At 44.4% G+C, this 25,249-nt stretch overlaps 1 protein-coding gene across 4 annotated transcripts in view; it reads right to left on the bottom strand.

Annotated features, from left to right (window-relative positions):
- The window catches only part of TANK (TRAF family member associated NFKB activator), a 34,391-nt gene extending 19,102 nt beyond the window's left edge, over positions 1-15,289 (bottom strand). The window contains exons 1-4 of one of the 4 annotated variants that reach the window (XM_035132458.2): positions 15,166-15,289; positions 9,418-9,520; positions 4,517-4,678; positions 703-811 (exon numbers count right to left, since the gene is read on the bottom strand). In XM_035132458.2, coding sequence (XP_034988349.2) covers positions 703-811; positions 4,517-4,615 — 208 coding nt within the window. In that variant the 5' untranslated portion in view covers positions 4,616-4,678; positions 9,418-9,520; positions 15,166-15,289. Of the gene's footprint in view, positions 1-702; positions 812-4,516; positions 4,679-9,417; positions 9,521-11,895; positions 12,488-15,165 lie in introns of those variants that run through there. The other 3 variants (XM_035132466.2, XM_035132448.2, XM_060280174.1) reach the window with 3 other exon arrangements.
- Between the last annotated feature and the right edge of the window lie 9,960 nt (positions 15,290-25,249).

The raw sequence follows: 25,249 nt of genomic DNA, 5'->3' as shown, positions 1-25,249 counted from the left end.
ATGGCGTTTCACACATGGAATCCAATAGGGAATCAAACAGTGCAACTTCCACAAAATTGGTTGGGATTGTTTTTAGTACATGCAGATAATCTCTATATAGGAAAATAAGTGCACACTAACATTTGAAGTATGGTGCACTTTCCTCCTTAGATAGACCAGGCAGCAATTTTGAGACTTGAGCATGCTTAACACAGTACAGTATAGCACTGCAATCTTCTTAAAATGATGCTTTCTAGGAACTGAAGAAGGCCATGTGATATAAGTATTTGTTTTCAACCTGCTCCTCTTAAAACTATTCAAACCCTTCGTCCCCCATTCCTTTTTTCCTATGGAATACTCTTTTTTCCTTATTTCTCTCCCTCTTCATTATTTACTGGTAGCTTTATACACTCCCCTTTTCTCTTTTCATACAACTGCCCACTCTTCTCTCCCTTATAGCTTCCATCTCCAGAAGGAGGACTTTGCCATGACATCCCAAGGCATGGCTCCAGAAGCAGGTGCTCAAAGGTATGAAGTGACCTAGTCACTGTTCCCCTCGACCCTTCATTACTGAGTAATCACAACCGGCAACCATTCATTGACCCCCAAGTTCAGATGCATGATAAAAAAAGCAGTTTGTGTTGGGAAAACCCAGTGGACTATGGTGGTGTAGATAGATAGATAACTAGATAGCTAGATGATATAGATTTGGAAATTGCCTACCTTTGTTGCAACTCAACGAAGCCAACTGTGAGTTGAGTTTTGTGACAGTGCTTGTAAGAAATACAATTTGGTTTTGTTGTTCACATATCTGCTTTTCATAGCTGTCTGTCTGTAAAGATAATTTAATTCAAAGTAGTCATTTTGTGACTACAACAGGCTAACACAGGGAAGTACAACACCTGGCTTTATCACACCAGCTATGCCTAGAAAAAAAGTTGTCACCTGTGCTATTGCTCTGGCTCCCCTTCTGTAGAAATTCCTATTTCCCTCCCTCTGCCTCTTTATTTATTTATTTATTGCATTTCCATCCCACCCTTCCTTCAAGGACAGGCATATAGGATTTCATTCCACCACCATGTTCTCCTCACCACAACCCAGTGACGTCGGCCAACAGATTATAGACTGGCCCAGGTTCACCCAGTGAGGCTCGTGGGCTGAATGCAGGCCTGTATTTACAATTACCCGGCTCTCTTTTAGAAGTTAAGCCCCGTGCCATCACAGGGGTGTATTATGATGCCAAGTTATTGCCAAGTAAAAAGTCTGCCCTCTTGCACGATCAAAATTTTTTGCTTGGGACATAGGAAGTTGTCCATTGGTCCATATAGCTCAGTATTTCACTACACTGATTAGTAGTAGATATCCAGGATTCCTGACTGGGTTATTTCCCAGCACTACCTTGAATCCAAAAGCTGGATAATGGAAACCCCATGATTTCTTTAGCCACTTTCATTCTTCAGAGGGGAGGCAGAGGGGGAGAAAAATACCCTTTCAAACCCCAATACACACAAGAGTCTCCCTACAGCCTGACTCAAAATAAAGCACCAAACAGCTGTTGCTTCGCCAACCCATTAAAAAGCCAGAGAGGTCAGCATTTTCCAGCAGCCAAGGAGACCTCAGGAAACAGAAGAAGAAAAAGTAGTCACCAAGACCCAAATTGAAAATGTACAACAGCAATGTCTTGTCAACACTTCTGTACAGAGCACAGGCATGACAGCTAAAACAGACAGAAGAGAAGATGCTTTTGACAGCCAGTGCGCACAAATTCTTTTAGAGTCAGATGGCAGCAACAAGTTACCGACTAGAAGATATACTTGACAACCAAACATCCTTCTACACCGAGCGCCATCTGGCTGAGATGACTCCGGCTTCTATGCATGACACAGTTCCGATCGTCAAAGAGTAGCAAAACAAGCAGCCAATCAGCTACTTGCGGAATCAGCTATTGGCCAGAAGCTGGAGGGTATGCCAACACAGAATCGAGAACATGGAGTAAAGGTGTGTGTGTGTGTGTGTGTGTTGGGGGGAAGAGAATAAGAATCAGAGCAAAGTCAACTTGCACGGGTCATCTGAATTCCAAGTACATGTTTTCTGTGGTTTGTTCCATAGTGTTATGGTTCCGTACCCAGGGAGGCCAATTGCCAAAGAAGCAGGCTCCCTGCCTTGAGAACAAATCTGGTAAGACTGTGTTGAGTAAGCAGACCAACAAACAGGATTTTTTGTGGTGGGGCTGTAAATCATTATAGAATAACCAGAACATTAAAAAAGGTGGCCAAATAAATTTAAGGTTATTCACTTGTATTGGTGGAAAAAGTGGGATACTGCAGGCAAACTTTTATCCCTTTTATCTCCATGAGGAGAAGGGATCAATTTTAAGGTTTTTTTTAAAAAAATAAAAAGGAATGCAACCACAGAGGCAGCCCTATCCCATTTTTTGAAAAATCAAAACTGAATATTTTTTTGGGGGGGGAGTGTGAACTAACCTGGCAGGGGACAGCTACGCACAGGCCTCACCCCCAAGACTCCAACGCTATGAGTAAGCAGTTTGTACAAAACTCAACAGGGAAGCTTGCGTAAATTGGGATTAAGAGTGTCGGCACTCTTCTCCATTTAAGCCATCAAGTGATGAAGATAGCAAATGTGCTTTAACTACTGCAAGCACTTAGCCTTCAAGGCAAAGGAGACCTGGACTCAAGTCCATGCTTGGGCCTTGGACCTTGGGCCTTTCACTACCTCGCAGGGTTGTTTTAAGGGTCAAACAGGGAGAGAGACACCACACCCAGGAGTGCATTACACTATCCTCCTGCCCATCCTTAGGCCGCTCACCAGCTTAGTGATAGGAAGGAGGGTGTAAATGAAAGCTTTTAAATGTGCTATAAAGGTCAACTTTCAAAGTTGCAAAGCAAAACAACGACAGCCACATTTCAAGGGGAAGTCTGTGGCCACACTCCATATGTTCTTGGGCTCTCGACTCCCATCAGTCCCAGCCAGCATGGCCAATGGTTAGGGAGATGGGAATTGGAGTTCAGCAACACCTGGAGGGCCACAGGTTCCCAACCCTGTTTTAAGGGAACAAGTATGTGTAGAGGACAGAGTGAAGATCTGGTTTCCCTTAGTACAAGGGTGGGGAACCCCAGGTCCGGAGACCAAATCAATTTGGCTCTCAGAACTCTCCCCGGGACCATTCCCCTCTGGCCCCGTTTCACCCACCGCCCTAGTGACTTTGTCTGGCTGGAATGTGTCTTGGGATGATGCCTCTCGATTACCGAGAGAGGGGCGTACATAGAAACTAGCTTATTGGACGAAGGTAAATTGTTGCATTTGCTGCTCCACCCACTTTAGCCTCTGGCCCCACCCACCACTGGCACACATTGAGGGGAAGGTTGCCCAGAAGGGAATGCGCCCCCCATCCCTGCCTTAGCAGGCTCAGCCAATCGTAGCTCAGCCAATCCCAGAAGCGTCAAGAGTTGCCATCTCCTCAACCGCATGACACACTCTCTGCTTGAGGCGCAGCAAGCAGTCACACAGCCCACTCTCACTGTGTAAGAGTCCACACAGCTCTCAGCCGTTTCAAGTCCTTAGGTTTTCCAATCTAAGTGCCGAGCACATTCATCTCTGAGGATTCCTGGAAGGGACGCAGAGCATTAGTGCCGTGCGTCTTGAAAATGCTTGTTGGGGTTGTTACAAAAGGCTCGCCAGCCATTCCTCCTCTTGTCGCCTTAATTATTCAGACAGGGTCTAAAAGTGCAGTCAGTTCCATGCATCCGGAAACCACAAATGGCTTCCTAGCCTAAAGCGCCTTACATGAAAGCAGTCTGGAAAAAAACCACAAATCTGGCTGTTTTTAACAATAAATGCTGATGCTTTTTAAATTCTGAATTTTATCAGAAAACGCCGTTGTTGCTTTAAGTAATAATTTTTCAAGCTGCTTGGAATTTTTGAGTTGCCGGCTGGTTAACTACCCAACAGCACAATCCAGCCAGAGTAAATCTTATTACTGGAGAAATTAAGCCCATGCTTAGCTGTCCCCCATGGAAACAAATGGGGTTAATTCACAACCCTTGGCACGGCATCCAAGCAATTTCTCTCTTTTGAAATAACGCACCAGCTATATTTAACATGAAAGTGGGGAAGTTCCAAATGACTGCTTCTTTTCGCACTTCCTCTTGCAAGAAGGAGGGACCCTACAGAATGCTTTGCTTCCGGCCAGGCACTGCCTGCTTTGGGGAGGGCAACCAGAGAAGCAGTATCTATAAAATGCATTTCAAGGCCTCTCCACAGTTAAAAGCTGGTAACAACCTGCACCCGAGACAGGTGGAAAAACCTCAATTTTATGGACAAGGATGAACAAGCTGCACGGCACAGTTTCATACCTGCAAGGAGAAGATCACCCCAGATAATTAACAGAATTCCCCTGGCATTATCCAACTGTGTTGACCATTCCTCTTTGTGTGTGAAATCGGGAGTCGACTTTTCTTCAGGAGCCATCAGAAACATAATCTTAGCCTGTAGCGCCAGACATAAAACAGTCACGTACCTTTTGCTTTAGCTCTTTCACAGCAGAATCTCTATCCATGCAGGCCTGTCTGAAGGCTTCATACGCCTTATTGAGCTGCTCTGCAATATTCTTATCCATGCTTCCTTCCAGCAGTGTCTCATCACTGAAGAAATGACAAATGCAGCGGACCTGGCTGCGTTACTGAAAAGGGAAAGCAAAGCATCAGTTGCCTACGCAGCAGTTTGGCCCAGGGCAAAGAGGACTTTCCCTCAAGCTATACCAACCCAACACTCAGCTGCGACCCAACATACACTCAAAACGCAGCATTAAGCACTCCAGTGTCCACGATACTTTCTCCACAAATATAGAGAGACGCCAACGCAACAGTCATCCGTAAAAGCTACTACTAGGTTGTACCAGTTGTTGACCAAAACTTTGCAGTTTGCCGTAGCCACAGACTATTGCTAGCTGCAAAACCAAATCCAATTATCTTTCCTCAGATCTAATACCAAACAAACAAGAACAGCTTCCAGAACATAATTAATTAAATGTGACAAATTTCTAATTTAAACAGAGTCAACTTTGGCACTAGCAGGCTTCTGCTTCCCGCCCCCCCCCCTTTTCTATTTATCATCTAAGGCAAACCATTATGATTATTTAAGGAACCGTTACCAATTTCTACAAGCTACAGAAGCTCAGATCCTTCGGAGACAGACACATTCCCTTCTGCTGAGACTGCATTTTTTTTCAATTAAAAAAAGGTTACTAAAAATAAGGATTTCTGCTACTCGGAGAGAGTTAGGCTGCGATTCCAGGCACGTTTACCTTTCCTTTTCTTTAAAAAAAAAAAATCACCATCTGCACTATACATTTAAAGCAGTGCTATACCACTTTAAACAGTCATGGCTTCCCCCAAAGAATCCTGGGAAATGAAGTTTGTCCAGGCTACTGACAGTTGTTAAAGGTAAAGGGACCCCTGACCATTAGGTCCAGTCGTGACCTACTCTGGGGTTGCGCGCTCATCTCGCATTATTGGCCGAGGGAGCCGGCGTATAGCTTCCAGGTCATGTGGCCAGCATGACAAAGCCGCTTCTGGCGAACCAGAGCAGCACATGGAAACGCTGTTTACCTTCCCGCTGTAGCAGTTCCTATTTATCTACTTGCATTTTGACGTGCTTTCGAACTGCTAGGTTGGCAGGAGCTGGGACCGAGCAACGGGAGCTCACCCCGTCACAGGGATTCGAACCGCCGACCTTCTGATCAGCAAGCCCTAGGCTCAGTGGTTTAACCCACAGCGCCACCTGGGTCCCCGTTAAAAGGGGTATGACGCTGCATAAAATGTACAGAGTCATACCTCAGGATACATCCGCTTCATGTTGCGTCTTTTCAGGTTACGGACGTGCCGAACCCGGAAGTCCTGGAATGGGTTACTTCCGGGTTCGGCGCGTCCGTGACCTGTGCACTTGTGCAGAAGTGCTAAATCGCACTTTGCACATGTGCAGAAGCGCCGCAATGCGTCACGCGTGTGCACAAATGCAGTGCTTCATGTTGCGGCCTTTTCATGTTGCAAACAGGCTGCCGGAACGGATCCCATTTGCCAAATGAGGTACAGTGATACCTCGCTAGACGAATGCCTCGCACAAAGAAAAACTCGCAAGATGAAAGCTTTTTGCGAGTTTTTTTGAGACTCGTAAGACGAAGTTTCTTATGGCCATGCTTCGCAAGATGAAGCAGGGCAGGCGCGCGAACGGGAGAGAGGCCGTCTGGTTGGGAGTGTGAACAGCGAAAGGAGTGTGTACGGCTGATGGGGAAGGAGGGAGGGAGCGGGCAGAAGTTTCCATTGTCTTCCCGCCCGCGCCCCTCCCTTACTTACTCGTCAGTGCCTGTGAACCACTGGCTGCCTGTCACCACCGTCACCGAGTAGGACGGCATGGCTGCGCGGAGGCTCGCGAACAGGAGAGCGGTCGTCATTGAGCAGAGCGCGGGCTGCTGAACCGCTCCATCTGCCCCCATCCCATCCAGTCCCACTGGCTGCCTGGTTGGGCGCAAACGGCTGGGCGTGAGCGGCTGCTGGGGAAGGAGGGAGGGAGCCTCTCCCTGGCCCTCCTCCTGCTTCCCCCTCCCCAGGGCCTTAAAAACTTCCGGAGCGGCCATGGCAGGTGAGTCGGCACCTTTTTTTGCACTTTCTTTTCCCTATAGGTGCGCATTGATTAAATTTCAATGCATTCCTATGGGAAACCGCACTTCGCAAGATGAAATTATCGCAACACGAAATGACTTGTGGAATGAATTAATTTCGTCTTGCGATGTACCACTGTACTGTGCAGATAGAGCCAAAAGAAGACAAGTTCAGAATGAAGTCAAGGCTACAGTCCTATAGTATACACTAATAACTGGGAGTATATTCTGCTGAACTCTGTGTGACTTATTTTTGAGTAGGCATCTATAGGATTGCCCTGTAAATGCTCTGTGTAGCAAGCAGATTATTTCACATGCAATTAACCTGTTAGTGCTTTAAAAGGTTTAGAACTGGCTTGAAATCAGGGTTCCTGGGCCATATAAGACGTGCCTCCAGGCAACAATTTAATTTTTTTTTACAAAAAACCCCCCAAACCCAGAAACACCCCTTGACATTTAAACCAATTCCCCCCCCCTTATGTACAAGATGGCAAATGGCTACTCAAATCTCATGGACCTGTAAATCTTGCAGACTTCCTTGCATGGTTGGAATTGATATGTTTATCTCATAACTAAAAGCCTAGCTTAGGAAATCGGCCAGGGATAGCACCTCCCTTAAGCTGCTCTTGGCGAAGTGAGCTTCTGTTGCTGAAGAGAGACAGAGGACAAGTCAGTTTCACTCTTCCTGAGGAGCACATGCCAGTTAAATGCAAGGAATCAGCCAAACAAACAAACACCCACACAGGCGGAGTGATATTTCCTTAACTCTAAAGCTGCCTGCCCTAGAAGGTGAAGGTGGAGGTTAGGTTGGATTGGATATTATCTCTGTAAATTATGTTGGGTCTGCTCTTGTGTGAAGCTATACATATATTAAACAAAATATCTACAATAAAAATAACAATCCATTATAACGAAACAGGTATACTGTAACTCCCTACCCGACACGATAAAATAAACCACATGCCCACATGTACAGATGAACAACAAAAAAGTAAAACACCCCAAAGTCAGGCCATTTGCACTGTCCAAATGCCTGGCAGAATAAAAAACACATTTGCCTGGCACCAGACAGAAACAAAGTCTTTGCCAGGCAAGACTTCCTGGTGAGGCCATTCCTCAGCTTGGGATGGGGACAATGGCTGTGGTTAGCTAACATTATGATAGCATCCTACTTTTGCTACCAAGGAACTCGAGGCAACTCAGCCACATTAGTAAAGCAAGATAGGGGAATGAGATAGAACCAGATGTTGGCAAGAATGTTAACCACTCCCTCCTCTGCCATGTGTTTGTGGAGTTAGCATGAAGGGAGATGATGGCCAGAAGCTCTTCTTCCTACCAATGCCAAATATGCAGCCTGGCATGATCCCAGGATCCAGCTGCTGGTGGGAACTGTCCAAACACCTCCCTAGTGACTTGTCAAAAGTCACCTAGCAATTTGCATGGAGATCTGCTGAATTACTTCACCCCAATTATACCACACTACTGTGGGTACCACACCCAGGGCAGACCATGTTAATCCTACAGCACCGCTGCCCCTAGATCAAGGAAGGCATGCTTCATTTTATCTTGCTACCGTTCCCTCCTGATGCGCTAGCCAGTTCCCACACTCTGGTCAGATTTGGCAGCTTAGAATCATAGAACTGTAAAGTTAGAAGGGACCTCAAGGGTCATCCCCCTGCAATGCAGGAACTTGACCAGGCAATGTTTGAGGGCAGCTATTTGTTTCACATATGTGGCCATTGTTGTCATGGTGCTTTTTTCCTGCAAACTCTGAGCATTCGAGTAAGGCAGAATCCGAATGTGACAGAGTTTTGCAAATGCCTCAAAATACTATTGGCATTCTGGTGTGGAAGAAAGAAAGCTTATCTGCTTAGGCCACTGTGTCAATGCTTGTTGCCTTTAACGCAGGGGTGGGAGCTCTTCCTCTCCTAAGAGCCAGTGTGGTGTAGTGGTTAAGAGTGGTAGACTCTTAATCTGGTGAACCGGGTTTGCTTCCCCGCTGCTTGACCTGCAGCCCCTATAGCATTCATATTTGCAAGCCAGCTCTGCAATACTGTTGCCTGGTTTTAGCCTATCATGTTCCATATGAAAATTCCTTAATTCCCAAACACTGATCAGGCAAACAAAATGCTAGCATCCAAGCCCAAGACTGTTCTCTCTCTCTCTCTCTCTCTCTCCCTCTTTCTTTCTTTCTTTCTTTCTGGAAGTGAACAGTTTGGGTCAGTTCTATGCACGTAAAAAGCATAATTTCAAAATCTCAAGTATCTTGATAAGTGTGCTGTGTTCTTTGCATACTTACCATACATAATATACTTTGAAGCTTACTTTTTCACCTTTTCTGCAATTACCCTGAAGATGCCTACGCACTGTTTAGCAAACTGTTGCAAGTTATGTCTTGCAGATTATTATTTTTTAAAAAAACAACAACAACAAGTGGCATGATTGGCTACAGTGAAGTTTAGAACCTGCTTTTCCAACCTCACTTACAAGGAAAAACAGAGAAACCAGTGGGTGGCCCAAATGCATGCATCTAATGTCTGGATTGAAAAATAATAAATTTTTGTTTATTTATCCCAAGGACACCATTCAGTGGGATAGTCAACCTCAGGACAATCCTTAACATTCTTTTAAAAACATTTTCTAAAACTCTGTTAGGGAGAGATGTTTCTGAGATGGACTGCGTTACAAGAAATTAGATTTCTTGCAACACAAGGCAATACAAACAAAGCCTGCATTTCTTAAAGCATCAAATTGATACAGACCATTTGCAAATGCTCTGGCAGGAATAGCAAAAGTGATCTTGGACCATGTCATCTTCTCTCAGTGAAGTTTTTTCATTGTTCCTCTGGAATCAACCTTTTGGTCCTGCAAGAAAGAAGTGCCAGAGGTTCAGATTCTCCATAGGAAGCTGCCTTACACGGAGTCAGGAATGGGGTTTGGATGAGGATGTCAGCCTCTTCCAGAACAGAGGAGTACCACTGGGACAATGTGCATGTGTTTCTCTCCACTCTGGCTGGAGGCCACTGTCAGGAGGAAAGCCACTGTCAGCAGGTCTCTCCTGCCAATGGCAGTAAGTGGGAAGCCACAGAACAACTTTAACACCCACCACCCCCACCCCTTGAGAGGCACAATCCTCAGGCCACTTAGCTATGCCAACCTGGAGAAAGTTTAGAGAAGTGGAAGAACTGCCTCACCCACCCCCACAACCACCTTCTGCCCTGGCCAGCAACGATGGATCCTGCCACGTCACTCCTCCCCAGTCCCATCTTAGGACTGCTCTGTAAATTGTGCACAGGGTTGCAGCCCGAGAGAGCAAACCTGTGCGTGTCTCCTCTAAGTCAATCGCACCTGTCTTGCTCCCTGGAATGTGCATTTAGGATTGCTAACCTGTCAGCTGAATAAAGAAGTTCAAGCTTGATCTTCTATTTACAACTTTTCCATCGACATCACTGTAAATGTTTCCGTAGCATGTTTTTTCCTATCCTCAGCTAGTGAAAAAAACAAAGAACAAACCCTCCAATATAGAGTAAGGCATGGAGCCCCACTGATTTCAATAGGACTTAACCCCAAACTACTCTGCACAAGCTGCATCCTTAGGGAGACTCCGGATGCCAGAGCTTGTGCGAAGAATGGAAATGTTAAAGAGACCCATGCTGCTGTTTTTGTACCTCACTGTGGAAAAGGAGGCCTAATGCATCTCACTACAGTCAACCTCATCCCCTTTCCCAAAGCAAGACTATGTAGCCACCAGCAATCAAAAAGTGGACATAGGGCAAAAAAGAGAAAGCAATGATTGAAGCATGCCAACCCACTCAATATAAGGGAAGAAAAGCACTTCTAATCTGATCTTAATTATAGTGACCAGTTAGCCCCACAAAACTAAATCAGGGGTAGGCAGAAGGTAGAACTTATCTACTAAATAAGTCTCTCTGGGTGATCAGCAAGGATTGGTGACCTCCAGTTGTTCACAATAGTAGCCACACAAAAAAAGTTTCCTTCGTTTACACCTTAAACTATTAAACTATGTGTTTAATATTTTAGGTTATTTACTCCATTTATGTCCCATCTTTCCTCCAAGGAACTCAGATGGTGTACACGCTTCTCCTCCTCCCCACTTCATCCTCACAACAACCCTGCAAGGGAGGTTAGGTTGAGAGGCAGCAACTGGCCCAAGATCACCTAGAGACCTTTGTGGCCGAGTCGAGATTGGAAACCTGGCTTTCCAGGTCCCAACCAGACAGAGTTGGGGACTACAATGCAGCCAGCAGACTCACCCCCCCACTTGTCAATCATCTGACATTACCATGACATCAGGGGAACCAACTTCAAATGAAAGATACTCCAGACGAATTCAGAATTCTTTCATTCTAAGTGTTTGTCTTTTGTCTTGCCGGTGGACCTGTCCACTTTTACAGTCTTCCACTCCGGGTTCTAGTTCCATTTGTGAGTGATGAGGCAAAGGAGAAAGGGAGATGGGAGGCACACTTGATGCCATCTGAGCTCACAAGAGATTAACGTGATTTTCTCACAGGGCTTTTGCACAAAACAGCCTTGAAAACAACTAACAGGAAGCTTTCCCTGTCCCTTGCCCTTCTGCTCCTGTGAAGGGCACACGCACATTAAAACACTCAATTCCTTTTCTCTTACTTAAGGGGCCAACCCAGAACCCATCCAGTCCTTTCTTGTTCCAGGTGCAGCTGGTTCTGGACAAAAACAGCTACCTAAACGCCTGCCTATCCCTCTGTTTGCATGCGTGTGTTTTCTTTCTCCCTAGGCACTTCCGCCCTTCTAAGGAAATGCACGAGAGACCGACGCACTGAAAGTATCCCTTCAAACTTCTTCAGGCCGAGTTAGTGAGCAGAAAGACGCCGGGAAGTTTTTTTCTTTCGGGGGGGGGGGGCGCGGAGAAGAAGAATCAACGCTAGTTAGGCGGCATTCCCATGCACACTGAATTTGGGAGCAGATCCCTCGGAATAAATCCAGGCTTACAAAAAGAAAAGGGAAAGAGAAGTAAACAAGTTTATGATCGCGCCGTTTTGAGAAACACACGCCAGCTTTTCTGAGATGCGGCTGAGCACCGCACTTTTTTTGCCGCGGAAATGCTCCTTCGGAAGCGCAGAGGGTTAAAGGCGGGCAAGTGACAACGACAAAAAGGAGACGCGTTTGGCAATAGCTGGTAACAGAGAGGAGAAGGGATATCGCCCTCGTTTGCTCAGCCTGGGATACAGCGGGCTACTTACAAAGGCAAGGAAACTCGCGGATTTCGCAGCCACCTCCGCTCTGCTCGCCTCTCCAAGCGCCCGGGCGCAAAGCAGCGGCCCTGACGCGCAACCCAGGAACCACAATCCACTTCCTGCTGGCTTCCTCGGGCCATGTGACTGGGCGCGTAAAATTGCGCGCGGCGCCTCCGAGATCGCCTTGCCCAAGTGGGGTCAGCGGGGTGAAGCCCCAGAGCCGGTCCCCGCCCGTGTAGGGCCGCCTCCTCTCACCCCTTGCCCTTTTCCACGGGCCAGATTTCCGGCTGCTGCCGCTGCCTTCGCCCAGGAAACAGAAGAGGGCGACTGTCTGGCCGCTCCTGGCCGCAGTCCCCACACCGCTGGCTGTTTTCCAGTCCCTTCCCTGTGTCTCCTCCCTTCTAGCCAAGTTCGTCGGACCCGATCCAAGCCCGCCCGGAGAGCGTGAAGGAGAAAACGCCTGGTTTCCCCCCTTGCTCTTGAGTCGGGGTGGATGGAGAGCCTGGTGCAGCTCAGGCGCTTCGTCCTTGGCTGTTGGCCCTGCTGGCTGCGGCAGATGAGAGTCTGAGTTCATTGACATCTGGAAGACCCAGGTGTCTGGAAGTTCCCCTGCAGTGCTGTGCAGAGGACAGCCTGCTAGGCTCAGCCCTAACTGATGCACTGTCCAATGGGAAACAGAAGAAAAAAGAAGGGAGATGTGGGTTGGGGAAAACAACATCTGGAGGCCACACATACCCACCCCTGCTATAGTGCAGAGATGTAATTATGCCCTGGTGGGATTTGAAATGGGGTGACTTGCTTGCTTCCGGCTCAGGTGATGCTCCCCACGCCATCCTTGCAGCTGTTTGACCATCCAGATCAGTCTTGATTTGCCTCATTGCCATGGAGAGCTCATCAGAGCTCTTATGGCCCAGTGACACTACTGCACTAGACTTCAGCAGGTGGGTTGGGACCCATTACTGGGCTACATTGTAATCCAAAATGGGTTGGAACATTAGCACTACCAACATGCAAATAGATTGTTTTTTTAAATTAATAAATGGGTTCCCAAATGCATGCACAATCCGCCATAATTGGCATAGTTTCTCTAGTGGTTTTGAGAAAAGTTTTAAGACTTTTCCTCCTTGGTGTCTTCACAGTAGCACATGGCACTTTCTATATGTATTATGTATGTATGTATGTGTGTACACACACACACACACACACACACACACACACTGTATATTCCTGTGTATAAGACTACTTTTTACCCGAGGAAAATCTTTTCAAAAGTCGGGGATCGTCTTATACGCCGGGTCGTATTTTTTATACGGCGAGTATATCCCAAACTCTGTATTTTAACTGGGAAAGTTGGGGGCTGTCTTATACGCCCAGTCATCTTATATGCCGGAATATACGGTATATATATATTTATAAATACCTTTGGGATGGAACTCATTAATAGCCCATCCTCTATCCACATTTTCAAACAGTAGATGGCCCACATCAAGTGGATAAATGTCTTCTACCCCACAAAAACACTTCTGTCTAATAATGGTAACATGATTCATCTTACGTGAAGCAAAAATAAAATAATGTCCAACATTCTATCTAGTAAAATCCAGGTCCTAATCTAAACATTCATAATTCAGATACAGAGGTTTAGGCATGTGTTGTCTCTCTTATCAAGATCAACGGGAGTCCAAGGTACAGTACAGCTTTAACTAGGTGGCATCCATAGTCAACTTACCGTATTCTTCCGTCTATATAATGCCCCCATGTATAAGACACCCTATTTTGGGGGGACTCAGATTTAAGAAAATGGGGGGGGGGAGAGATGACCCCGTGTATAAGACATCCCCCTAATGTTTGACATTTTAAAGGAAAAAACCCTAGTTTTATACACGGAAAAATACAGTACAGTACATGTTGACTTAGAAATAAGTACCAAAGCAGTGGGGGCTTAGTTTCAGGTGAAGTATGTATAGGAGTACAGTCTTAGTCTGATGATTTTTTTGCACTCGTCTGTACCTGTCCACCACGGTAGTTATATAACAAAAATGGTTGGAATGGTATAATTTAGGCCCTTACGATGCCAGATGATTGACAGGTTGGTGTTTCTGCCTAGCTGTCAAAATTAGTCCATAGGAGATAAAGATCCGGTGCTGTGGGCTAAAAAGGCTCCCCACCCCTGCCTTAGGGGGAGTGGTAGGACAAATTTCTATCTTGCTTCTTCCCACCAAGGAGTGAGCATAATCCATTGGCAAGTTCTCTTGTGCCAGCCCCCTTGTAACAAAGTGCTTCCTGATGTGTTGTGCCTAGTATACTGTAACATCAGCATTGAAAGCTCAGTATTATTATAGATGTTCCCCTAGTACTAAATCACTGTAAAATATAATTACTAATCCTAGTCCAGGGGGTGTGCTGTTATTATGGGATGGGTGGTACTTCTCCATCACTGTTTAAATGTGTGTTTTTTTAAAAAATGTTTCTTGAGCACAAGCAATTTATAGGATAGTTGTGCACATGTCAAGTGCAGTGTTGGTGAGACCTCAGCCACCAACCACCTTAATTTTCCAGGGGTATCTCTATGTATAAATAAACATGTGAAAGTTTTATATACATTTGTGTCATGGGCCTGGTCCTCTAGTTTTTTAAGTACCTAGCAGGACCCCAGTGCTCTAGTACTAAACTACCATAAGGCATCACCATAAAAACAGCACACAAATCATGTTCACAGTGTTATGCATGATTGTACCAGAATTGTGATGACTGAGCAGAACACATATATAAGTCTCAGTGCTAGAGGATGAGTAAAATTCGATTCTAATGGGGAAGTTCATATTAGGAGGAGAAGGGATATATGCAATCTTAACAAAAACGATTATAACTTGTTTAAAGCAGAGAATGGATTTACTCAGGCAACCTATTGAATTTTAACATGCTATATTTGTGAGGCTGCTGTCAATGCACAGCCCCAGTTGTGTTTACTGAAAAGTAAATCCATTAAGTTCAATGGGGCTTCCTTCCTAGTCAAATGTGTTTAAGACTGGAACCTCATTTTTGTAGCCTATGGGTAGGCACAAAGGTTAAGAATCAAAAGACGAGCCCAACTTTAATTACTTAAACAGAAGCACCAGATCAGTTAAAAATAATATTAGAATTATAGATGCCATGCCCTTTCTTCAAAATAGTGACTTGATACAAGGCAGCATACTGCTAACTTCACACCATATATTTCAGCAGCACCAAACAGTCTTTGTTTATGGGTTATATACAAAGAAATATTTTGGTTACCTTGTACGTAATCTCTTGATGAACCTTTTAATTTTGCCTCCGTTCCTAATAATAACAAAGTAGATAATGTTCACAGAATTAGAAAGCTTTCTCCCCAGGAACTTAAGAAAAGTAGAACTCAGGCAGTGTCCTGTTTGGTTTATGACTGAGGTTAGATGGGAACTTCCACTGAGAAATCCCCCACTTGAGAACTTCCTTGTATGTAGCCACAGACAGCCAATCATTATGAAACATGTTCTCTCTAAATGAGAATTCAAAGTGAAAACAAGCTGTAAGTAGAAGACTCTAGACTGGGAAAGAATCTCATGCACTTCAGAAAGGCCACACATAACAGCAGTGCAGTAGTATATAGGAATTACCCCCACCCCCTAAATATATGTATTATCAAAGTAATCACAATGCTCTTCAAAACAGACAACAGGGCAAATAATAATTATACTGTATATTAAGGCCAGATTCACATACTACATGTTAAAACATGCAAGTGTATCTACTGTATACTTGTATATGAGATTTTGTGTACTTAAAAAAAGGGGGCATATGTGATACTTAAAACCTCGATGCAAACTTTATTTCTGCAGTGCCAAGGGTTTGTTCACACATGGAAGTCTTCATTTGATGTTACAGCCAGCAAGTGATGAACTTGAATGTGTGAATTACATCTCGTGGGAAATGGCACATTTCCTTTAGCACATGTAAGACACTGACGGTGTTCTAAATTAACAGTGAGAATAGCTCAGTTGGATATCCTGGATAGCTCATTTGCTTAGCGTGTGGTGCTGATAGCACCAAGGTTGCAAGTTTGATCCCTGTAAGGCAGAGGTTTTCAGCCTTTTTGAGTCCACAGCTCCCTTGACCAACTACATTCTTTCTGTGGCACTCCTGTGGGGCTCAGGAGCCCTGTTATATCACCCCTTACCTGCAGAGCTGGCAGCCTCTCACCCTTTTTTGAACACCTTCCCTTGTAGAGTGTTCCCTCAGCCTTCTCTTCTCTCCCTTCTCTTTGGGAGGCCTCTGAGCAGCCGCTGCTGCTGCTCTTGGTCTCTGAGATGCCCCCCCCCCCCGCCCCAAAGAGAGGTGCCTCCTCACACTGCCCCATAGGGACTTGGGTCATGTCTGTCCATTCCCAACAGCAAGGGCTGGTAGACTGGCTGGCCGGGCTTTTTCGCCCACTTGCTTACTCAGAGGCCACATCAGCTCCTGCAACCAGCACCCCCTGGCCAGCCCCAGAGGCACCACTCGCCTGGGGAGCTTGTAGCCAGGGCTGCTGCAACAAACAGTCGTGAAAGCCTTTGAGGCAGAGACCTGAGACGGCATCAGAGGAGGGAGGGAAGGAAAGAGGGACAGAGGCCAGGGTGCCATGGCACGCTGGTTGAAAACCACTGCCGTATGGGACAGTTGCATAGTCCTGCTTTGCAGGGGGGTTGGACTAGATGATTCTCAGGGTACCTTCCAACTCTACAATTCTATGATATCTCAGGGTAGGGGAAATGAGACTGTAAATAAAAACAAAGTCCACATTTTGCATTTTTTTCTTTTTTACCAACCCTTCAATCTGAGCACCCGGACGCAACTCCCAAATTGGTCAGTTCAGATATATAGTGCATTTGGATTTATTAGACATTATTGGTGGCATTTCAAAGTCAGACAATGCTCCTGCTCTTTATATTGTTGGGTATAGAAGGAGTCTTCCTTTGGAATTGTTTAAACATGAAAAATCTGTTTCTTTGAGATTTTTGAGTGGTTACTGCTTTTTTCTGTCTATTTGATTGCAACCGGATCATCGGGCCTACTGGCAATTGTTTAAATTGGCAGGCAGCCCAACATTGCAATTCTTTTGAGGATTTAGGGTTTGGAAAATAGCAACTGTTTGGCTCTTAAGTGGTGGGTCTCCAGGATATGGTAATTTTCACCTTGCCTCTCCTGTCTCCTCTGCCGAAGATGTTTTCGCACATTAAAAGCCTCTCTTGCATGATTTGTGCATTTAAATGTCCATGTGGAGGAAAGCCATTTAAAAATCTAATATGCATTCTGGCCAATATAGACTTCAAATTTACATTACAGTTCTGGGAAATGCAAAAGCCATTTAAACCTCCTCTGTGTTGTTGGTGTTTTTTTTTTTTTTTAAGTGGTGGTGGGGAACCAGGAATAAGGTACACACTTTGAATAAGCCCTATATTGCTTCTAGAAGGTACTAATGCTTGGCCCTTTCCAGGGCACAGAAGATGCCTTATATGTGCCATGGTTCAGAATTAATTCCTGGATGAAATCACCAAGAGGCCACTTTTAGCACACAATGGAGATTGCAGTATACACATCATTTGAATGCACACATCATCTTCCAAAGCAACTACTCTATTCCGAACTTTAAAAATGGAAAGCGTAATGCTGGTAGTCAACAAAAGAGGTTTAAAGACTGTCTCAAGGCAAATCTTAAAAAATGTAGTATAAACACTGACAACTGGGAAACACTAGCCTGCGAGTGCTCCAGTTGGAGAACGGCCTTTCCCAAAGGTGTCATAGGCTTTGAAGACACTCAAACTCAGGACGCAAGGGAGAAGTGTGCAAAGAGGAAGGCACGCTTGGCAAATCCACACTGTGATCAACTCCTGCCTGGAAACCAATGTCCCCACTGTGGAAGGACGTGTGGATCCAGAATTGGCCTCCACAGTCACTTACGGACCCATCGTTAAAACCGTGTTTATGGAAGACAATCTTACTCGGCTACGAGTGATCGCCAAAGAAGAAGAAGACTGTTTTGTCAGCCAAATATTTATTTTGGCAACCCAAGCAGATGGCTGGGGTATAAATGTTGAGATGATGATGATGATGATGATGATGATGATGATGATTAGTACAGTGTACCTTGGTTTATGAACTTAATCCGTTCTGGAAGTCCATTGTTGAACCAAAGTGTTCTAAAACCAAGGCGTGCTTTCCCATAGCAGCGGGAACAAACGGAACACACTCAACAGGAAGCGGAACATGTTCTGCTTCCAAAGCAAAATTCAGAAACCAAAACACCTACTTCCAGGTTTGCAGCGTTCTTAATCCAAGTTGTTCATAAACTAAGCTGTTCTTAAACCAAGGTACCACTGTAGTAGTATTGAATAGGATGCCCCTATTTTCATCGGAGAAATGTTGGAGGGTATGAGATTCTGCTGGTGGTTAACAACCTGTCTAAAACAAAAATATAAAATCATGGACTAATCTAAAACAAACAAATCAAAATATAATTGATTGGGGAAGAAGTCATGTTGCAGTGTGTTTGTGTAGAGCAGTGTTTCCCAACCAGTGTGCCTCCAGATGTTTTGGGACTACAACTCCCATCATTCCTGACCACTGGTCTTGCTAGCTAGGGATGATGGGAGTTGTAGTCCCAAAACATCTGGAGGCACACTGGTTGGGAAACACTGGTGTAGAGCCTTGCTGATTTTTTAAAAGGCCTAAATGTGTGCTCACATGTAGAAATGGGTCTGGGTATGAACAGTGCTCCAAGATTTTAGGGGCCCTCAGGCATGACACCCTCAGTATTGCCACTTCACCTGGAAGCTCTGTTGGGAAGCTCTGTTGTTTCTGAACTATGCTACAATAGCATAGCTGGGTATATGGCAACCCACAGCGGAAATAAATTTCCTGTTTGGAGATTTTGAAAAAAGCAAAAGCAAAAGCTCAACAACTTTTGTGTCTGGATTTTCACATATTTCTATGAAATATGGCAACCCTACCAAAACTACTCTGTCCCCTGCCACAGATAGGACACAAGAAAAAACGCACTGCAGGTTTACTGTGTGCTGATGACATGCAACGGCCCTTTAACAAATGCTAAATGGTTCATCTGGAAGGCTTTAAGAGCTTTTTGCTGGGACAAGTATTGTTCAGCTGCTTATGAGCAGCATTCTTTAGTCGCTGTCTTCTATATCTAAGCAGGCTATGGACAAAGTTATCTAGAACATGACTCCATCTTTGCCGGAATGAGCTTCTGAAGACTGACCTACCCTGTTTCTCATATTTTAAGACATACCCATAAAATAAGCCATAGCAGGATTTTTAAGCATTCAATGAATATAAGCCATACCCCGAAAATAAGACATAGTGATAGGCGCAGCAGCAATGCCGGCCGCAGCAGGAGGAGGAGGAAAAAAATAAGACATCCCTTGAAAATAAGCCATAGTGTGTTTTTTGAGGAAAAAATAAATATAAGACATGTCTTATAATATGAGAAACACGGTACTTACCTGGAGGGTAGATAGTGCCAATCCCCATAAGGATGCCCCCCTTTCCAGTGGTAAATATGAAACAATGAGTCGCACTATCAGAAGCCCATACAAGGATCTCCATTAGCACAACAGCCGCCGTGCAGGCCAGATGAGAGTCTGAACTGTAAAAATCGTTACAATGGCAAATGCAGTATAATAAATGGAGATTTCACTATATAAATACAGGTGTCTCGTTGATTCAGCTATGGATTATTCATAAACATGAGAACCCTGCCCAACGTAATTTGTTTTTTTACATATTTGCATCAAGGTCTGCAAAAGAGGAAGAATTGTCAACATGCCTCAACGGATTTGTTGAGTAAATGTCTTCTTTGTTTAAGGAGTTTGAGTGTGTTTCGTTTGGTGCCAGGCAGTCAGTTGCTAGCCATCCATAGATCTTCAAACTATATTCTAGATCAGGCATGTCCAACAGGTAGATCATGATCTACCAGTAGATGACTGGATGTCTGTGGTAGATCATTGGTAGATTACCGGCTCCCCCCCCAAGAAGCCCTGCACCCCTAAAAACGGGGCTTTCCTCCCTAAAAAAAGCTCAATAACTTTGACCTGAACCACCAAAAAACAGGGTTTTCCTTCCTAAAAAAAGCTCAGCATCGCTTTCCTACTCCCTAAAGAAACTCCACAAATTTGACTTGAATCCCAAAAAGGGGGGTAGATCACTGCCAGTTTTTAACTCTGTGAGTAGATCGCAGTCTCTTGGAAGCTGGCCACCCCTGTTCTAGATAAATGCACTGCAGAAATTTCACTAGACTTAGTGACTTTCACACAGCTGCACATCTACAGCAGTTCTGGGGGGCGGGGGGGGGGGAGCGGTGGCGGAGAATAGAGAATAGAGAAAGAGTTTCTTCACAAGCAGCCTTCCAGTCAGATCAGTTTCATCATCATAAAAAGTTAATGACTTAATTTCTCAAGCAGTCATCATGCAATTTCCATATTTCATTCCTAGACTAAGCGAGGAGAGAAAACAACAATCAGTGGAATTAAGGATTTCCTGTAATTACTTGATTCTGGACAGAAGGTTTTGCAAGTGACAAGCAAGTGTGCTTCATGCTCCCAGCAGCAGAGAGCTGCCACAGCTTTGAAATTGCAAACCATACCAGCTGCAGCTCTCTAGGGCAAATACAACTGTAAAATCAGCTGTGATTTGTGCCACCGCAATTGGGGGAAGGGCAATTGTGCTGGATGTGCTCTAAAGTCTTTTACCTTCCTTGACGTTTGCAAAAATAATAATAAAAGTACTCATGATACATAGCTTTCAAGTGTATGTTCACCGCTACAAGTCCTAACCTGTGTGTCATGAGCATACTCCTGCCTCCCCCAACTCCTGGAATTGATGACTGTGTTTTATACATGCATTGTATTAGTGCATATTTTACTTGCTTGTAAATCACTCTGGGACTTTTTAGTGGGAAGCAGTGGCGGAGCTTCATGCTCTGGCACCGGGAGGGAGGGGCGTGGAGAGTGGGCGGGGCTGGTGCGTGTCCCAGGGGCGTGGCACGCTGCCTGCAGGGGTGCGGCATGTCCTGGGGGCGTGGTGCACTGCTTGCGGATGCATGGCAGCCAGCGTGGGCGAGGGGGAGCAGCTGCGATGGCACCCCACCGGGATCGCGCTGCCGGGGGCAGTGCGCTCCCCCTGCACTCCTCTTCCTCTGCCAGTGGCGGGAAGCGATATAGGCCCTACATATTTTATAGACCTACTCTAATAAACTTAGCTTAAGCACGCAATATTAGTACAAAGCTAGCAGATATCAGAGTGTCACTGTTTTCTTACACGATTGCTTATGGTATGATAATTTTGTAGCACGATCATTTATGTTTTATGATCTTTTAAGAAAGGGGTCAGCAAACTTTTCCACTGTCCCTCAGACCTTGTGGGGGGCCAGATTATATTTTTTGGGGAAAAAATGAATGAATTCCTATGCCCCACAAATAACCCAGAGATGCATTTTAAATAAAAGCACACATTCTACTCATGTAAAAACACCAGGCAGGCCCCACAAATAACGCAGAGATGCATTTTAAATAAAAGAGCACATTCTACTCATGTAAAAACATGCTGATTCCTGGACCGTCCGCAGGCCGGATTTAGAAGGCGATTGGGCCACATCCGGTCCCAGGGCCTTAGTCTGGGGACCCCTGTTTTAAGATTTCACAACGGTTTGCAATTGTGACTGTTCTAATTGGGATCTTAGGCTTTCAGGGGTGAATAATTCCATCATTGCATGGGTCACCTGCAAGGAACTGGGACTGTGCTGACCCCTTGCTACTACCAATGGCAGAACCAGGTTTGCTAGGATCCACACAGGTTGCGGAATCCGAAAGAAGGAATGAGTCACAAAGCAATGATCTGCTTGCTACCTATTTCTTGCAGTAATTTCGCTGTCCCCATTTCCGGTTTAAACCAGACATAGGGGAAGATGCCATCTGGGCAAGCCCTTCGCAAAGGAAAACCACACACACACACACACACACACACACACACACACACACACACACACGTTTGCCTGGCACAAGTTCAATATCTTTTCCTCGCCAGCTGTTAAGTCATTTTCATATCTCTTGCTGCTTTCTTCCAAGTGAAAACACACCTGTTCTTCTAACACGGTACTCATTTTCTGTTGGCTGCCTACATGCAAGAGATGGAAGAGCATCTTTATGTGAGGCACACAGAACGGATCATCTGATTTTCTTATTTTTCTTACTCAAAAGAGCTAGGAAATGAAATGAGAAGAATGGAAAGGAAAGGAAGGAAGGAGAGTGTATCCGCTGTGGCTTGTATTCTTCAGAGACCAGAGGCCCACACACTGACAGCAGATAAGAATGAATGCTTCCTTATTACTGCTGTGCCAAACATTTCCCCTGCGTTGCCTCCCGCCGCTGCCCACCTCAAGCATTCTTCACCCATTTATGAGAAAAGAAAATGCATCTGAAAATTATGAATGAGGAGACAAAATTTCAGAGAAATTCTTACAGGTGCAGGACTTTTGTTGGGTTTTCCTTTCTTTCGAGGTGGTCAAGGGTTGTTTGTGATGCCATTAATTTTGTTCCACAAATCATCTCTTTGGTGATCCGTCAACGCCAGTGGTCTGTACTTCCTAATAATAATAATAATTACAACAACAATAATACGTTTATTATTTATACCCTGCCTATCTGGCTGGGTTTACCTTGACTGGCGTAGCGGGTGGGGGGCAGCTGTCCCCCCAAAATCAATACAAATCTGAGGTTCTGCCCCCCTAACAAAAACCCTGGCTATGCCCATGCTTAAAAGCAAAACCAGTGAAAACATCAGGCACACAGCAGCCTGGTTTTCCTCCACCTCGAATAAAAGCTCAGGGGAAGTCAGCCGGAGGTAATTTCTCCCACAGGACATTTTTTCAGATCAGGAAGTGCAGGCAGCCGGGAAAGCTGCATAGTGCTGAAGAAATGTTTAACACACGCACAGTTTGTACACAGCCACACCACAACAATAAGTTAAAGCCCAACCCTGATCTTACCCCGCAGCCCCAAATCTAAAGTGAAGAAGAGGCGGAAAAACTGAAGTCTCTTTCACAGGGGAAGAAAATTTTGAGAAATTGGAGGACAGGTTCAAGCCCAGCATGGTATCCTTTATACCTTGAGAAATCAGTAGCCATTTGAAATGGTTTCAGAAACTTTCGATTTCTGAAAAGGTCTAAATGGGAAAACATGAATTAAGATCTCGAGTAAATTTCTCCTTTTTTTGTCATTCCACTTGGAGGCATACTTTCCTCCTGTGCCTTGGAAACAAATCTTATCAGGTGTAAACAGGGCCACATTCACAGAGGGACCTCTCCCAAAATAACCTAGACCTTTCCCCAAACTATTTAAAAAAAATCTTTATTACATATGCCTATTACAAAAAAATACCATAGGCTTAATAAATTATAGATTTAAAACATAACAAATACTGAAGTTCTTAGAATATATATATATATATATATATATATATATATATATATATATATATATATATGGGTGTATAAGGCTGGCAGGCATCATTCCTCAAAAAACCTTTCACCAGAAATGATTAACGTTCAGTTTGTAAATACAACTAATTTATTAAGACATATAATCTACTCTTTGCCTTGAAATTCTTAATTCTCTTTAACATGTTGAATTACTAGATACCATTTCTCAATAGCTTCTCTAAAATGTTGAATAATATTTAGTTGTTTCAATAGCCTTCCCTGAATTCTTGTGGATATATAAGCTAGTCCTTGTTCTTGTGGATACATGGGAGGGGGAATGCAAGAATTATCTGTCTATTTTCACACTGTGTGTGTGTGTGTGTGTGTGTGTGTGAGAGAGAGAGAGAGAGAGAGAGAGAGAGAGAGAGTCTTCTCTTGCCTTCCAGTATTATAGCCTATGCACAGGCTCTAGTAAAACTGACAAGCCCTAGGCACAGTAATGCAATTTTAAATTAAAAAACTGTAAAAGTACTTAATACAATTAAGTGTTTGAAATCCTACGCATATTCAGAGGCACACTACTTCCACCAGTGAAGGCACAATATAACCAGTGCTTCCCCCCCCAAAAAAAACATGTTTAGGGGTACTCTCATCTTCCTACTTATATTAAAATACTCCCCCTCAACAAGGCCAAACTTTTCACAAAATGTTAAGGGGTATGCGTACCCCCGCGTCCCACCAGCAAAAAAGCACTGAATATAGCCACCATGGCTACTAGACACCGAGAGCCATAAATGCCAAGAATTTATCTAATCTTCCTTTAAAAGCATCCAAGTTTATTCATTTGTTTATTATAGAAATATTTATTTACCTTTATGCCATAAAAATTATCAAAGCTGTTTAGAGAAATAAATCATAAAACCATAATAAAAAGCATTAAATAGTTAAAAACATACCTCAATAAACTGTTTTGGAAGGGTATCTTCTCAATCGCTAGCATAGGTCTGGCAAAACAGGTAAAACATCCAGAGATGCTCCTGCAGATGATGAGTTGGGATATAAGGGTTCAGAAGTTCCAGAGGTGCCCTGGAGCTAAATTGTTCAGGACTTTGTAAATTAATATACAATAACAAGATTTATTAATACAAGTTGGTGGCCTTCGCTTCTTCTTGTGTCAGGTCCTCTGAAAAGATTTCCTCCAATAGGGGAATGTCAGTTAAGGCCAGTTTGGAAATGTCTGGTCCGCCATCTTGATTCAAAATGGTGTCCAATAGTACCCAAACATAGATGAAAATATGTTCTTTCATATCAGGAACCAACATGCCCAATTTGGTTATGATATCCTTAGAGGTGGGCAAATGCATAGCAAACAGACGGACGAACAACGTTCCAAAATAGATAGTAGATAGGAGTAGCTGTAGTATTTTTCTAAAATCAGTGCAATATTAATTCATCTTTCACCCTGTAAAATGAAAAAAACTCAGAACGGAAATGTAGCAATTACTGCCAAAGCCTTGCTCGCATTTCACTGTATGGCTATGAAACAACAGGGGATTTGATTACTCAGCCTTCTATCTGTGTGATAGATGTTTGGGAATATTTCTTCATTTAGACCTGTTGCCCTTTATGAGCATTTTTATAGCAATGGGCAAAATAATGGAAGGAGGTGGTGGTGGTGGTGAGTGAAGCACTCTTTGGAAGGTTGAGCTTGGGTTCGAACAGGGATGGGTAACCTGTGGATTAATTTCAAAAGCCCTCTGCAAGCAGTCAAATTGGACTTTTGGCAAGAGCAATCTGTCTCTCTCCTGGCAACCCACTGGGTGGAAGGAAGAGGCGGGGGGGGGGGGAAGCAGGATCGGATTTAGGTTTGATGAG

Source organism: Zootoca vivipara, chromosome 1 (assembly GCF_963506605.1).
Source record: "Zootoca vivipara chromosome 1, rZooViv1.1, whole genome shotgun sequence".
Taxonomy (NCBI): Eukaryota; Metazoa; Chordata; class Lepidosauria; order Squamata; family Lacertidae; genus Zootoca; species Zootoca vivipara.
Note: the sequence above shows the minus strand (reverse complement) of the source record. Positions and strands in the feature narration are given on the sequence as shown.